We start from the raw sequence: 16,455 nt of genomic DNA, 5'->3' as shown, positions 1-16,455 counted from the left end.
ACTTAACCTGGTGTACACAGTATCCTGTGCCTTTAAATTGTTTCTTTGAATATAGCAGGTATATGTTGTCTGTAACATGTCTAGGGGTAATTCCTGAAACATCTATTTTTCTAAAGGAAAGAAGTCACTAGTGATGAATTAGTGTTATGTCCCAGTAAGTGACCGCTTTTTTTCGTTTTAGCTATTATGGAATTGCAATGGGCCTAGATGTGTAACTGTAGTGTCATAACATATTAAGAAAAAGTCCATTTGTTTCATAAGCATCATTTGGAGTTAGAGAAATAAAATTGAGTATATATCAAATACCTCATACAAAAAAGACTATACAAAAATCATGGACTTTATTATACTTTAAAAATCTTCTAACAGCATAGTTCCTGAAGCCTTGTCAGAGAATACCTACTTTGACAAAAAATAAGCTCTCCACCCCACACGTATACCACCATTACATAAAAATTGAGTTCTTCAAATTCAATTCTAAAAGGAAATGTAGCATGATTTTTAATTGTATATATGCATGATTAATAGTATCAGTGAGATAAGAATTAACCAATTCACTTAACATTACAAAATCACCAAATATACAAAGCAGTTTTGCACATTAGTTATAACTTAATCCCCAGTTCTCATATTAACTGAAGTAAATTACATGAGTACAAGCCACAAGAGACTAGTTTAAAAGTGTCGTATAGTTCCAGTTTCAATGTGTGTCATTAATGTAGAACAAAATCTCATGAAAGAAGAGTAAGTCAAACTTGCTAAAAAATAAAATGAAAGCCTTGCTTGCTACAATCAGTGTGTTTGAATATTTTAAGTACAGTTTGAATGCTAGGAGGTCGTTGTCAAAACCAATGTTAGTATTTTCATTTTATTAATTAATTCAGGTAGCAGAAGGTTTTGCAATACATGGGATCTTGGGATCTATCAGCATTTATAATAAGATTCAAATCTTAAATATTTGTAGCTCCTACATGTAACTCAAAATTAACGTCAGATGCCTTTACCACACAGGATTATATGTTATGTAATGTGTTACACATACCCTACTCCCCTTTTCCCAAGCATAAAGGTAACGTCATTTTACCACCCCTAGAGCCTGAGAATTCTTTTGAAATTAAACACATACTAGTCATTGTAGAAATAGCAAAAACAAGACTGGCCTTGGGAACTTTGTCCAGTCCCTTGTTAGCAAGTTTTTAAAATTTTGAAAGGGAGAAGCAATACTTAGTTTCCTGTCTACTGATTTCATTACCATAGTTATAAAAGTACTGTTTGTATAGGTAGCAGAATGCATAGCTGAATTAGGTAGACTTAGTTTCTTTTCTTTTAAAGAATCAGTTTTGTTAATTTCTAAAAACCATCAAACATAAGTATGAATCTGAGAAAGCTATCCCAAATTCTAATTCAATCACCACCAAAGCATCCAAGAGCCAGAAGGGATTTCAAAGGGTAACAGACCAAGATCAGCTTTAACATTATGCAGAAACCCATGGGCAGCCTTCATCAAACAAAAAGGAAAGTTTCTTAAAATTGATGCTTAAATATCTGTAGTATGGAATAGTTCACATAGTTCTAGAGCAATGGAACAAAAGTTGAAATATCTAAAATTGTTAATCCCACATAATAACTTCGATTTGGTGTTGGAATGCTCTTTGGTCTGATCTGTGGACATAGGTGTATTATTAAGGAAATTCCTATCAAAACATGACTTAAAAGGAACTACCTAAGTCTGACAGTGCCTTTAACTTTAGCCTTCACTTTGACCCAGAGTACTAACAAAGGGCAGCACTTAGTTACCGTGCAAAGCGCCAGCCTCGTAAAACTGCCCCTAATGCTAACCACCTTCCTTGTAGGGTGACAAGTTTCATCTGAACCAAGCGAGGCAACAACTGAATAGTATAAACAAAAGACTTAATGAAACAGAGAGTTTACTAATTCTCAGAAGGGTTAAAAGCCAGACCTACCATGGCTAAATCAAGTGCTGACAACAGAAATTTTGACTTCTACCAAAGGAATGACACACAAACTATCAAGAAAGCATTCCCATTTAGCAAGCACAAAATCAACTGTCTTCAGAAAGTATTCTGTAAATTTCTACTTTTTTACTATCTGTTTTGGTAACATAAGGCTTCAAAATAATGATTATCAAGTAATCATTATTCCCATTTGGCACATGGATAAAAAGACTATCATGATCCTATGTATAATTATTCCATTCCACAGAAAACAGGGTGCACACCATGTGAAACAGCCACACTATATTGTGAGAGCTAAAACAGATGCTGCTTCTAAATTCAGGACTAACACGACTATATCAAAGAACAAAGGGCTTTTCCCCTTGTAAAATTAGTCTTAGTGGCTGGCAAATCTCTTGAAAATTTTAGTTATGTGACTATTTTACTCAATATAATTAACCTGTCTCTATATAGTTTTACACGTGAAACAAAGGAACATAATTTCTATCAGCAATGTTAAAAATCTGAGTAAAGAAAAAAAATCAAGTTTTGACATAGAGGGAGGCAGCAGGGAAGTATCATTTAACCTTGGCACTAGGCTAAAATCCTTCCTTGGTCAACTCTCTTATACCGAACATTCAATTTCCTTTCAATATTTCATAGAATTAGACCTTTTACACATTTGAAGAGTAGAAGTATGTACAATAACTAGTGCAAATTATTCTATTCTCATATATTAGTTATTTGCCTTTGTGGATATAAAGTGGTGATCAGTATTTTATCAAAACATGGAATTATGAAAATACTGTGCATATCAGTCTGAAATTTAAAAGATTACATTTTCTAAACTAAACTCTGGGCATTTTTACTTTAAGCAGGCAACAACCGTTATAGAATTTCTTTTGAAATGTCACTTGATTTTCAATAAAAACTATTTCACGCAATGCAGAAAATATGATGTATTATCCTGTAACAATATCTTTACATTTTAAGTCCTAATCTAAAATGTACTTGAACAAAAAAAATCCCTTTTAATAAATTCCAAAATCTTATTTTAACCATTACTGCTCTGCAGCAATAATTCAAGTTCCAACCTGAGAACTAAGAATAAGATAATTAAATGCCAAGGGCTGTATCAATCCTGAACTGAAGACACTTAAGCTTCTTTCCCACTGGCATCAGGTGTCATACATCAGAGAAATGTGAGCAATCCCAGAAAGTGCCCTGAAATCACAGTACCACCTGCCACAGTTTGAAACCTTAAGCCTAAAATCTTTTTTCTAATTACTTTATAAAAGTTCTATTGCACATTTAATAGTTAAAATATTTGCAAACTTGTAGAATTCTCTGTATAAAGGTTTTGAACCGATTCAGTTGAAAGCTTCCTCACTGCCAGCAAAAATGTTCCTAACGAGAAGAGGAAGCATATCCATGAATATCTGAAGCTGAAGAATAATGGTTTCTTATGGTCACAGCCAATTACAACGCAAGAAGTTCAAAATTTGAAGGAAAAAAGGCTTGAACAAGTGTTAATTCCTCAGCAATCTACTTCAAGGAGATGAACAGGTTTCTTTTAGACATGTGGAATTTGATGTTACTGCATAGTATATCGTTTTTAAGGAAAAAAAAAAAAAAACAGTGCATACCTAAGTGGTCAAGGTCAATCTTATTTTAAAAAATGAAGTTAAAACAGGTAAATATAAACTTTAGTCTCCTTGGTATATCGACAAAGTTGTTACCTTGTGCCATTTCACCACAGAAACCGTCAATAAATTCCAAGGGGGGTAATACCAACCAAAAAGCAAGGATAAGTTCATGCTTCTGACTCTCTTTTCTTTCCTTCTTCTCCCAAATCACTCTCTTCTGACTGGCTACTGCTAAGGACAACAAACTGCCCCTCACTACTGGCTTGGTTTGGTCTACTGGAAGCAGCTATCAACCGACTTTGTTCTTCTAAGTCCTAGTAGAAAAGACAGAAAAGAAACTAAGTTTGTTTGCAATCAAATGCAAAACTATGCATTTAAAATATGTACTTGAGAGCTGCTCAATCTTTCTGTCATGAACATGTATGCATAATTCTGGCAACTTACTGAAAACAAAGACTACACACAACCAGTGCAACACCAAAGTGAAATTTGGCACCATTTTAGAAATCCTGTAAAAGCCAACATTTCCCTCTTCTCCATTTCTATGGCTAACAACATTCAGACCATCGTTATCTTTCACTACATACCACACGAAAAGGCTCACAATGGATCACTCCACAGCCCTTCCCTTCCACCTCTCTGTCCAACTTACCTTGCTAAATCAGCCGTTGCCCTCCTCAGCCTAACCTAGCAAGGAAGCCTCAACTTCAGTGTCATCATCACGTCCCTCTCCTTTGTCCATAAGTCCAATCAATTCCCAATTCCTGCTGATCTTGCTCATTAAGTATCCCGCAAATTTCTCTTTTCTGTTGCTACTGCCACCACCCATATCTGGGTCTGACAATCTCATGTATCACCATCTAATGCATTCTCCAGATTTTGCTCTGAAACTTGCCTAACTTAAAATTATCCTGTTGGATGGACAATGATTTGACACTGCTGGTAACATTAAATATTTACATAAATATATGTTCATTCCTGGAGGCCAATACAGCTTCCAGCAATGGCAGTTAAGTCTATATACACACAGCCTCTCAAAAGACCTGCTTTGATAGCAACAAACTTCGCTGGAATATGGAAATATAAGTTCTGGTACGTTTGCTAAACAGCAAGTCGACGACACATCGGTAACTATAACGTAAACATCCTATCAGAAAACAGATGTCTTCCTTTTCTGCTGCACTATGAATCATCTGATTATGAAGTGGCTGAGGAAGCAGAAACAGAATTTCATTTGGAAATTCCAACCTGGAAGTCACAGTGCTGAATTAAGGAAACTTCATAAACATTACATCAAAAAAGATCTAGATACTAGGACTACATACCTTTTCGATTTGTTTTTGTTTACTGAGTTCTTTCTGTTGTTTCTCTTTTACCCTCTCTATTTCCTTTTGTTTTTCTGATGCCCTACGATCCTAAAACACAGATAAGTACAACTAATGAATTAAATATGAAACAACTTTAAATTTTAGACTTTTCAATTCATATGGCCTTTGTAACCTTTTCATATTTTTATATTTACATGAAAGCACACTAAAAATATACATTCTTAGTCATTTATCCAAATTCTAAATACTGCATCAGCAATAGTATCCACTGATAACCTTACACAGCAAAATCATTTTATTTACTTGCTAATATGAAAGATCTTATATTACTTTAGATAACATTCTTGGATAATTAATAAGTATCTTAGATTCTTACCAGTTCTGCATGCAAAGCTATCTGTTTTGCCAGTCCAACAGAATCACAAATCTAAAAGGGGAAAAAACAGGAAAAACTCAGCCAGTTCTCATTCAAAGTAATAATTTCAAGTATCCAAATGGCTGGTGCAACTAGATTTACAACTCATTATAACACACTGCTTCAGACAAAACCTGATTTAAGAATGTTTCAGTCCCCAAACGAAGCACCTGTGTATTTTCTTCAGAGTCTGAGTTTCCACTGCTGCATCTCTCCTCTTTCACACACCCACCTTCCGGTTATCTCAAATTCATTACTGAGATGCTAAGGTTTGCAGAGAACTAAGCAGATGCAGATGCTGTTCTAAGCTGAAGACATCTGGAAAAAGCTGATTGCGGGAATATACTGCAGTCCCCGAGTAAGGGAATGAGGCCAGAAGACTGCACTAGCCCTCAATGGCCAGGGAAGACACAGGTCTGTAAGTCAGAAGGCCCAACATATCGGCTCAGATACCTTCAGAGCAACAGGCTTTGGTCAAACAACTGTGCTGAAGCAGGCCAACTTTGGGAGTTTTTTTCCAGAAATCTTACTAAGAACTTTGACTATGATATATATTTCACAACCTAAACACATTTTGAAAGGCCATGTATACCTTTTCCCCCTCATTGTTTGATTCAAATATGTAGCAGACTGATGACAGATTACTTTCACTTCTGCCCCCTGATGTCCGAAGAACAAATCCAAAAAGCCTTTTATTTTCCTGGTGTGTAGCATACAAAACTACACTGGGTAATGGAAACTGCCAAAGAAAACATCAGAAGCAAACATGAGATTTTTCAAACACTTACAACTGCACTCTTATATATAACAAACTCAATTACTAAGTTATATCATAAACAGAACATTAGAGCCAATTTTTTTTTTTTTAACAACGTGGCAATCCAAGAACAAAAATGTCATATTTGGTTTGGATTACCAGGCAGAATAAGAGGTTGTTGAATGCTGAATTTATTAGTCATTTACACATTTTACAATAACAAATAGAATTAAAAAAATGTTCTATATTATTAAATGATTAAATAAGAGCATATACTTGCAACTATTTCAACCTAGATAACTATAAACTCAATCATGTTCACCTTTTAATTCCTCCTGTGTTTATCCCTTAACCAGGCAGCATATATCATACCCTAAGAAAACCTAAGTATCACAGCAGATTGCACAATTCTTTAAGTTGCATGGAATGTTCAATTATAACTTTATAGGGGAAGATGTCCACCATCAGCTTAATTATAACTTAGCCAATCATAATTACTACCATATTTCAATATATAGGTTCAGAATTATTATAAAGATACACATGTGTATGTGCACAGAAGGATTTCCAATAAAGCTTTAAACATGCCGAACTCACCGTGAGCCTTGTAACTTGTGTCTGTGGATCAATTAACCTATAATTAAAATTTTGGAAAACATTTTAATTAGGCTGAAATTAAACTTTTCGTGCAGTTTTTTTTTTTTTTACATTTATTCATTTTTGAGAGACAGAGAGAGACAGAGCACAAGCAGGGGAGGGGCAGAGAAAGAGGGAGACACAGAACCCAAAGCAGGTTCCAGACTCCGAGCTGTCAGCACAGAGCCCGACGCAGAACTCAAACTCACAAACAGCGAGAGCATGACCTGAGCTGAAGTCGGATGCTTAACCGACTGAGCCACCCAGGTGCCCCATTTTTTGCACAGTTTTTTAAGGGGAAGGTCATTACTTACTTTAAACAATCACAAGTGACTAATAAATGTGACTCTGTCATACGAAAGATGTTATGGATGGCCCGGGCAGCTAAAATTTGCCGCATTGTTTCATAAACAACATCTGGATTGTCATCTGATTTCACCTCCATGGAACCAAGGAATCGGACAATAAATAACTGATGAAGAATAGAATCTACAAAAGAACAAGATACATTATATATTTCTAAATTCCACATATCTCTTCCTAAGAATAAAACACACTGTCACCTTTTAGATTTTGTAGTAAAAAATACAACCTAGTAGAAGTATTTACAAATTACTCCTAACTACAGTGTTCATGTTATAAGAAAATTAAGGTCTCAAATTCAAACAGCAAAAGGTTCTGCTTCAACAATAGGTGGTTCTTGTACTATTCTTATACCTTTGCTGTAAGCTTGAAATGTATCAAAATAAATAGTTACTGCAAAAAGAAAAAAAAGTCATGCTCCAGTTAGCAGAAGAAAACATGAACTGCTAGGAAAAACTTAAAGGACAGCTTCTGCATTGAGAATTTGACTACGAGGTCAAAAGTATGATATTCTAGAATTTTAATGAAATCTTTAAGCCTGATTAAGTTCTGTTGCTTTGAGTGTACTATGAGCAAAAAGAAAGCTATGAAGTAAATGTACCATTAAAACAGCATACATCAGAATAAATAAAAACAAATCCTTCACACAGTTTACCAGAGAATTTTTAAGATATAAGAATACTGCACATCTGTTTTACCTTCAGTTTCAGATTTTGTACCTCCTCCAGATTCTCCAAATGGATTTGTGCGCCTGAAAAGTTTTTAAAAAATTTATGAACCAATGGTCAGTTACCATGAGCCATATGGAAGAAACCTCAATCATTGAAACTGGAGTTAAAAACTAAGAGTCACAAAAACTTGTACACACATTTTTTTATAAAGCTCTAAAATGCCCGATCCTGTCAAGGTACACTACTGATGACCACCTTCCTCTGACAAAGGCCTCTACCTTCACACTTAGCAGGCTGAACTCAAAGCTGCTGCATTCTAGAAGATGTGGATGAACTATAGACAGACATACACACACCCCAACATCCTAATAAACCATGTTGTGAAAACCTTGAATTCAAATAAAGGGGGAAAGGAACAGCCGATTTAGCTTCAATTTTAGCTACCTAAGAAAAATGCCAAGGATTTCCTGGGATTTTAAAAACCTCTTTTTAGGTCCTTTATTACATGTTGCAAGTTAACTATGCTAACTTGAACATTTTTAAATTTTAAACCTGTATTTCTGAAGGCATATGTAATGGAATGCAAGAAGAAAAGCTAAGTAGGGATGAAGCTACTTCCCCTAAGGGTGCTTGGTTCTTGGCACACCCACAATGAAGGAAGAAAAGTACAACTGAAAATAGGTTTTATAAACAAACAGAGAGCTAAGTTGTTTTAAATAACATTGGCATTAAGATAACATGAAATTGATCTCCATAATACATGTCTGACCTATTCTACCAAATCCTAAGTAGATTTCTATGATCAAACAAAAATTTTTTCTTGGTCATAGCCATGTATATCCAAATCAATGTATGAGGTGTCCAACCTACTTAAATAAATTTGCCTTAAGTCACATTTCCTTCATCCCAGAGCCAAAAACAAATTTTTTTAACAGATTTGATATTTCTCATTATATAAACAAAAGATGATTTATTAATGATTCATAACATGAATTTAGTGCCTTCCTGGAGATTTTTTTTTTAATGTTTATTTTTATTTTTGAGAGAGAGACAGAGCATGAGTGGGGGAGGGGCAGAGAGAGAGGGAGACACAGAATCTGAAACAGGCTCCAGGCTCTGAGCTGTCAGCACAGAGCCCAACATAGGGCTCGAACTCATGGACTGTGAGATCATGACCTGAGCCGAAGTCGGACACTTAACCAACTGAGCCACCCAGGTGCCCCAGGAGATTTCTTACGCTGACTCAAGATGATATTTTTCCTTTTTTTTTTTAATGTTTATTTTTATTTTTTGAGAGAGAAAGAGAGAGAGTTGGGGGAGGCACAGAGGGAGAGGGAGACAGAGGATCCGAAGCAAGCTCTGTGCTCACAGCAGAGAGACCAACGTGGGACCCAAACCACAAGACTATGACCTTAGCTGAAGTCGGGCACTTAATCGATTGAGCCCACCCAGGCGCCCCTCAAGAATTTCTGAAATATTGTCGTGACCTAAAGAATGGACTGTTAGCTTTCTTCTGCAATTTTAAGAGCAAATACCAGAAGCAGATAAATAATTCAAAATTAAGTAATCTCAAAAAAAATACAAAATTCTCTTAAACTGAATTGCCTTCACTTATTTGAGGCAGAAAACAAAGAGAAAAACCTACATGATTCTTTCTCAACTACCAAAATTAGAAAGTACAACACAGCTGATATATATATGTGAGACACACTGTGTAAAAATGGAATCATAAACCTTATAGACCATAGAACCGTATCACTGTGATGCCATCACCCACCTGCCTCCCTGGCCAAAGGCTTTTGCCTGGCCAGGCTGATCTTCACACACAGGAGAAATGATGTCAAACTGTATTGGAGTGTCTGGGGCAACAAGAGAATCTAGAGAGAGGGCAGCCAAATTTGTGGACTCAGATCCCAAGGATCCTGAGCTGCTGGTTCGAGCTGTCGGTGGCCGAGATTGTCTAAGCACAGAAGAAAACCAGAAGGCATTGCATTTAGTTTTCTTTTTTGGAAATTAAATACAAACTATGAGAAACTTTTTTTTTTTTAAGTAGGCTTCATACCCAACAGAGCCCAACATGGGGCCCGAACTCACAACTCTGGGATCAAAACCCAAGCTGAGATCAAAAGTCAGACACTTAACTGACTGAGCCACCCAGGTGCCCAGAAAATACAATTTTATGTCAGTAAGAGGAACAGAACAAATTTCAATAAATACAATCACAGCTACTTATTTAATAACAGACTTCTTTCTTTCCAATGACTAAATTCAAAAACATAAATGACCTCACTCTAGAGATAAACACTAGGAAAATTTGGAATCTTTTTTATTTAGCATTCTTGCTGGTAAATTTACCAATTTGAAAATACACTTTCTATGTCTGGGGGGGATATTTCGTACTAACGTAAGTAGCACTACTAAAATCAAAGTGTTTTGCTAACACTTTCAATAGCCCATATAGTTTTAAGACTTTTTTTTTGAAGTTTACTTATTTTTGAGAGAGAACGAGCGGGTGAGCAGGGGAGGAGGGAGGGAGAGAGAGAGAGAGAGAAAGAGGGAGAGCGAGAATAGCAAGCAGGCTGCACACTGTCAGTACAGAGCACAGTGTAGGGCTTCATCTCATGAACTGTGAGATCATGATCTGAGCCAACCAAGAGTTGGACACCTAACTGACTGAGCCACCCAGGCGCCCCAATAGCCCATACAGTTTTAAATAACCAAAAGTCTGGTAACTCACCCTGCCGGGCGCAGACTTTCATGCCTCTGCTGGAAAGATGGGGAAGGAGTGACCGCTTCCAAAGCTGACTGATTTACTCGTGCAGCAATTTCCTATTTTGTTTTTTAAAAAGGACTAGAATTAGTAAAGCAAGAAAACCAAAAGTTTGAACAGAACTCTGAATTGTCAGAATGCTCTTGAGTAACACTTAAAATGCAAATTGGAGTTACTAAAGTAGTTCCACATTCCATCTTAATATTAAGACACATAATTAACTTTATAACATAATAAGCTTCCTCTTACTTCTTACAGACCTAGGTCTTTAAATATTTAACTACCAGATTTTCTAGACTAAGGTTTGTATTGTTAGACCTAATACAGCATCTAGTATATGGGTACTCAACACATTTGCTAAATAAATAAATTTAAGAGTAGGAAACAAGCACAAAATATCAAAACTATTAAAATTTTTCATAACTATACAGCTGAGTGTTTTCATGATCTTCCAAAATATATTTACGCTCAGAAACATCTACATATTTATTAACTGATGAAGTTATCATTTTTGGACCAAAATGTGAAAGAAAGCTTCCTATAAGAAATATTTTTAAACTTCATATTTCAAACACTGGCTACATAAAATAGTATTTGCATTAGAAAAAATATCATGTAACATTTAAAAAAATTTTTTAAGTTTACTTATTCAGGCAGAAAGAGGGGGACAGAGGATCCAAAGCAGACTCTGCACTGACAACAGAGAGCCCGAAGTGGGGCTTGAACCCACGAACCGTGAGATCATGATCCGAGCGGAAGGCAAATGCTTAACCGACCCAGCCACCCAGGAACCCCATCGTCACTTAACATTTTTGCATTTCTGTGTCTTATAGTTAGCAAAAATATCACGACAATGCTACAAGTTGATCAGAATTTCTCCTCTCATTAAACACAGATAAAGTAATTCTGGATAATCTGGAAAATACTACTTAAAATTTAGAGTTCTGATAACTTGTGGGAAAGTAAGATAACCCTGAATTATTCAAATGCAAACACTGTATTCACCACGTATTCCCTAGGTATTAACAGATCATCCAACTTCCATTTTAATTTTTTGTTGCTCCCAAGTAGCATAACAGAAAGGAAAAGCTAGACTGGCAACAGATCTAATTACTACAAGCAAAAGGCTTCTCTACAATTAGCACTAATTTTCTCAGATTAGGCTCATAAAATTATTATACAACTAATAGAAGTTACTAATATTTTGGAGATCATGAGATATTGTTTCTTTATTCAAAACTTGTTCCCAGGAATCTAAGTCCTAGGTGTCTTGGTGGCATTTCAAAGCCATTATGATAAAAACAGAACTCTTCAAATTGTTCTTCCATTCACTTGAGCTTAAAACCTGCAAATCATCTTTAATTCATCTCCTTCATCCTTTATATTGGTCAGTTAGTAACTACTCTAGTCAATGTCTTTTTACCTGTTTCTACAATGTATCATTTCTTCTCTCTTCTCTTAGTTACCAGGGTGTCCAGACCCCGAGCTCATCCCTTTATTATTGTAATGGTCTCCTACATGTTCCCAGACACCCCTGTCTAGTCAACTATTATCCAACAACAGTTTAAGACTTAAAAAAGTGAGGGCTTCCTAAAGAAATCAGCCCTGTTCTGCCTCAACTCAAATTATCAGTACTGCATAGCCTTGCGGTGTCCTGGAGGCAGCCAGGTTCACAGCACAACTGGGCCCACCAAGACTGGCAGAGGACACACAGCTCCTGTCCTAAACCAAGTCTTTTCCCAACTACACTGTAGTATGGACCCACTTGTTTCCTTCCACAGTTCTCTGGGTTCTGCCTGTATATCTGGATTGCACCTACATGGAAGTTCATCTGGCTTGATACCCTTGCTACTCAGAGTGTATGTGGCAAAACAGAGTTCAGGCTGAATACCCGAACCCTAGATATAATATGTATTTTAACAAGATCCCCAGGTGATTTGTATGCACATTTCAGCTTTCAATTATTCTCCAACAAGAAACTTGAACTCCAATTATACTACTGGTTTCAGAAACACACCGTTTCTGCCTTTGTGTTTTTGTTTTTATTCTCACGTCTGCAATTTCTTCTCTTATCCTCAAAATATGGACAAATCTTGGCCAGCTCGGGAGTCTATCATCTCCACAGTTTTCTCTAAAATTAAAGTCCATATTTGATCTTAACATTTTCAAATCTTAAGCTTCTAGTCATTACTATACTTTCAATTATATACTATTTTATATGAAATGTTACTTAAATGTTATGTTTGTATTCCCATACACAGAGGCCCCTGGAGGGCAGAGCCCTAGCTTATTCTTATTCATCTGTATCCTTATCCATGGTGCTCAGCCCAAGGCTAAATCCAGCATTGATACCCAGTAAATATTTGTTAGCTGACAGATTTCCATTACATTTGAAATAATTTATCTAAGAAGACCAGATGCTCACATATGGATACGTTAAAGCTACCCATTCAAGGGCAAATCAAGATTACAGAATTTGAGAGATTAAGACATAATTAATAAAAGCCATGTAAGCCACAGAAGTATTCAATTTTGCCAGATCTGGATATCATAAATAAAAACATTACCTCTGGATTTTCACTTAAATATATTTGTTTGGATATGTTATTTATTGTACAGATCCACTGCAAGAGAAAAAGAAAAAGAAAAATAAGACTTTTTTCCTACAATGCTTCTCTTCTAAACGAGAATGTTCAATATCTCATTGAAGTTTCATAAGATGTAACACATAATCTTTCTCACAAAAACAGTATTTTCCTATATACATAGTATATACATAGTGTATACAAGTATAGTCTGTGTGTAACAGAACAGTGAATAGATTTATTATTTTTAAAGCCCAAATTAACTTCATACAAGGGAATAAAAATATAGCAATAATGTTAAGTTATAATTTAGTAGCCTGTATTTGTCTTTTTATATCACTTCCCTTCATAACCTCCACCAAATAAGAGAGTCTGGATTCAGATATCATGATTAACACTAATGCAAAAAAGTAAAGGGCTAAATATATTCCCAGCGAATGCATTTTACATACTTCCCTTCTTCAGATTTATAACTAATTAACATAGAAAATGCTCTCTCTTCCATATTTTCCACTTCACTCTCGAGGATTTCAGTCCATGATGAGCCTCATTAAACTAATATTCTGTGTGGTAAACCCTGCAGAGAGCAGACACAGGTCTGTGTTCCTCACAAACCAAAAGCAAGTTTTAATACCTACTCTTTTGCATAAGAGGTAAATAAAAATAGATCTCTATGTAATTTCTAACCTTGTCTTCTACCAACACAGTTATAATACCAGATAAAATGGCTCAAAATCAAGTATAGTATACTTTCATCGAAGAGTATTTCTCAAGACAAAGTTTTTGAAGTGTCAGTTCTTGGTGGTAACTTACCTTCCATATTTGGTGCACTAGAAGTAAAAACGGAGCCAAAAATAAAAGACTCGTGAGGAAGAACAGACACTCCCAAATTTTTGTTTTTCTGTCTTTCATTTTAAGCTTTACTTGCTTCCTGCCATGCTACATCTGTTGCCACTATGTTCTTAATGCAGCAAATACGGTCTCAGAAAGTTGGTGAGAGAAGAGAATAAATTAAACTGTCACCTCATGATACTACTAACTTGCCAGAAAGCAATAGTCACAAGGTCATTTCTGAAGTCGTGCCTTTAAAAAGACAGACAGCAACGATTTCTAACGTCTCCCCTTATAGGTCTAGCTTTAAAATTGTGTGTGAAACTTAAGAATGTTGCTTGGGGACAACAGATTTTATTTTAAAAAATTTTTTAATTAACTAGGATTTTCCAAATTTCTATCTTAATATTTAGTTGCTGAGATATCTTGAGACGTTGCTGAAGAAATTAACTAGATAAAATTTTACCTCTTCGTGGTCTTTTTTACTTTCTGCTTGCAAAATTGAAGATCTGTAAAAAAAAGAAAGAAGTTTGACCCTTAACTTAAAAAAAATTGATCTGAGAAAATGTTTTATCTTTCAAAGTACATATAAAACCAATCAGTATCAAAACTTTAAAAACCCAAAACACACAACCAATCAATATCTTAGGAAAAGGAGACCACCAGGGGCATCTGTACTCATATTTTAACAACTTTGACTTTGGCTATCTGTGCCAAAACATAACCAAAAAAGAAACAGGTGCTGTTTTTCAGAAGACAACCTATAACAAAAGAACATTGCAAATAAGACGATGCACTTCAACTTTCTGACATATCCTATATATTTCAAATATAAATCAGTAATCCTAATAGAAAACACCAATTATACTTAGTTATTATTTCTCCATAAATATAGTTAAGTAAAATTTTCAATATATTAATCACTAACATTGGGATGTTTAGCTTTTCTATAAATGTTACTAAGTTAGAGAAAAAAATAATTACTAATTTTGAATCACACTAGGAATGTGAAATGGGAAATCATGTAAAGCATTATTAGCAATAAAATGAAAAAACAAAAAAGTAAGTACTTGTAGTAACATACTAACAATTTGGTAATTCTGACAAATGAACACAGGGACTCCCAACATCCAGCATGATAAATGACACAGTAACTGACATTCATTACATGTTTAAAGAAGGAATATGAAATTAAACCACCATTTGATAAAAGACAGTGAACCATAGCATCTTAACATAGAGAAAAAATGACTGAAAATTCAGAAGCTGCATCTGAATAGTAAGAAACATCAAAAAACAGTATTTTAATTAAGTAGAAAAAAGCTACAGATAATTTAAACATCATTAGGAAAAATTTTAGATTATGGTTTACATCCTTAGATAGATTATAATGCAGCCATTGTGAAATGTTTTTTTTTGTTTTTTGTTTTTTTTTTTCAACGTTTTTTTATTTATTTTTGGGACAGAGAGAGACAGAGCATGAACAAGGGAGGGGCAGAGAGAGAGGGAGACACAGAATCGGAAACAGGCTCCGAGCCATCAGCCCAGAGCCCGACGCGGGGCTCGAACTCACGGACCGCGAGATCGTGACCTGGCTGAAGTCGGACGCTTAACCGACTGCGCCACCCAGGCGCCCCGTGAAATGTTTTTAATAAGCAGCTGTAGATCCAAAGTGTGTGTGTGTATACACACACACACACACACACAGTATTTCCTCAAGTGTTTTTTTAAAAATGTATTAGAGGGGCACCTGGGTGGCTCAATCGGTTAAGTGTCTGACTCCTTTGACTTTGGCTCAGGTCACGATCTCATGGTTTATGGCTCTGCACTCTCAGCGCAGAGACTGGGTTTCTCTCTCTCTGCCCCTCCCCCCTCTCAAAATAAATAAACTTATAAACAAATGTAGTTAGAGTAAAAACTGTAAGGCAACAGACCAAAAAGTTAATTCTTGTTTCTAGTTAGTGAGATTATAGCTTTTTTCAATATTCCTTTTGTTATATTTTTCTGTTTTTCAAAAATTTATTCTAAAAGCTAGTCTATGGGTTCTCATTGCAAAGGTAACAGAAGTTTTAAAAATTGCACATAAACATTAATGGACTAAATCATTAACTTAATCAGAAATACATAACATTTAACAATGACATTAGTGGGGCGCCTGGGTAGCTCAGTTGGTTAAGCATCTAACTTTGGCTCAGGTCATTATCTCATGATTTCTGAGTCTGAGCCCCGCGTAGGGCTCTGTGCTGACAACTCAGAGCCTGGAGCCTGCTTCAGATTCTGTGTCTCCCTCTTTCTCTGCCCTTCCCCCACTCATACTCTGTCTCTCTCTCAAAAATAAATAAACATAAAAAAAATTTTTTTAATAAAAAATAAGTAAAATGACATTGGTATTTGCACTTACTACACATTAGGCACATTACATTATGTTAGATTTCTATTCTTCATAGCAATTTACAAAGTAGGGATTATGACCACCCCACCCTCATTTCACATGTAAA

The 16,455-nt window shown here is 35.6% G+C and overlaps 1 protein-coding gene across 6 annotated transcripts in view; it reads right to left on the bottom strand.

The window, feature by feature from the left end:
• APPL1 (adaptor protein, phosphotyrosine interacting with PH domain and leucine zipper 1) overlaps positions 1-16,455 on the bottom strand; it is a 56,773-nt gene that overhangs the window by 19,116 nt on the left and 21,202 nt on the right. For 2 of the 6 annotated variants that reach the window (XM_042979205.1, XM_042979204.1), the window contains exons 12-22: positions 14,424-14,466; positions 13,109-13,165; positions 10,509-10,600; positions 9,549-9,731; positions 7,799-7,851; positions 7,052-7,226; positions 6,699-6,735; positions 5,937-6,083; positions 5,306-5,356; positions 4,927-5,016; positions 3,751-3,915 (exon numbers count right to left, since the gene is read on the bottom strand). In XM_042979205.1, the coding sequence (XP_042835139.1) occupies positions 3,769-3,915; positions 4,927-5,016; positions 5,306-5,356; positions 5,937-6,083; positions 6,699-6,735; positions 7,052-7,226; positions 7,799-7,851; positions 9,549-9,731; positions 10,509-10,600; positions 13,109-13,165; positions 14,424-14,466 (1,075 nt within the window). In that variant the 3' untranslated portion in view covers positions 3,751-3,768. Of the gene's footprint in view, positions 1-3,645; positions 3,916-4,926; positions 5,017-5,305; positions 5,357-5,936; positions 6,084-6,698; positions 6,736-7,051; positions 7,227-7,798; positions 7,852-9,548; positions 9,732-10,508; positions 10,601-13,108; positions 13,166-14,423; positions 14,467-16,455 lie in introns of those variants that run through there. The other 4 variants (XM_042979208.1, XM_042979206.1, XM_042979203.1 and 1 more) reach the window with 3 other exon arrangements.

This window comes from Panthera tigris, chromosome A2, assembly GCF_018350195.1.
Source record: "Panthera tigris isolate Pti1 chromosome A2, P.tigris_Pti1_mat1.1, whole genome shotgun sequence".
NCBI classification, from domain to species: Eukaryota; Metazoa; Chordata; class Mammalia; order Carnivora; family Felidae; genus Panthera; species Panthera tigris.
Note: the sequence above shows the minus strand (reverse complement) of the source record. Positions and strands in the feature narration are given on the sequence as shown.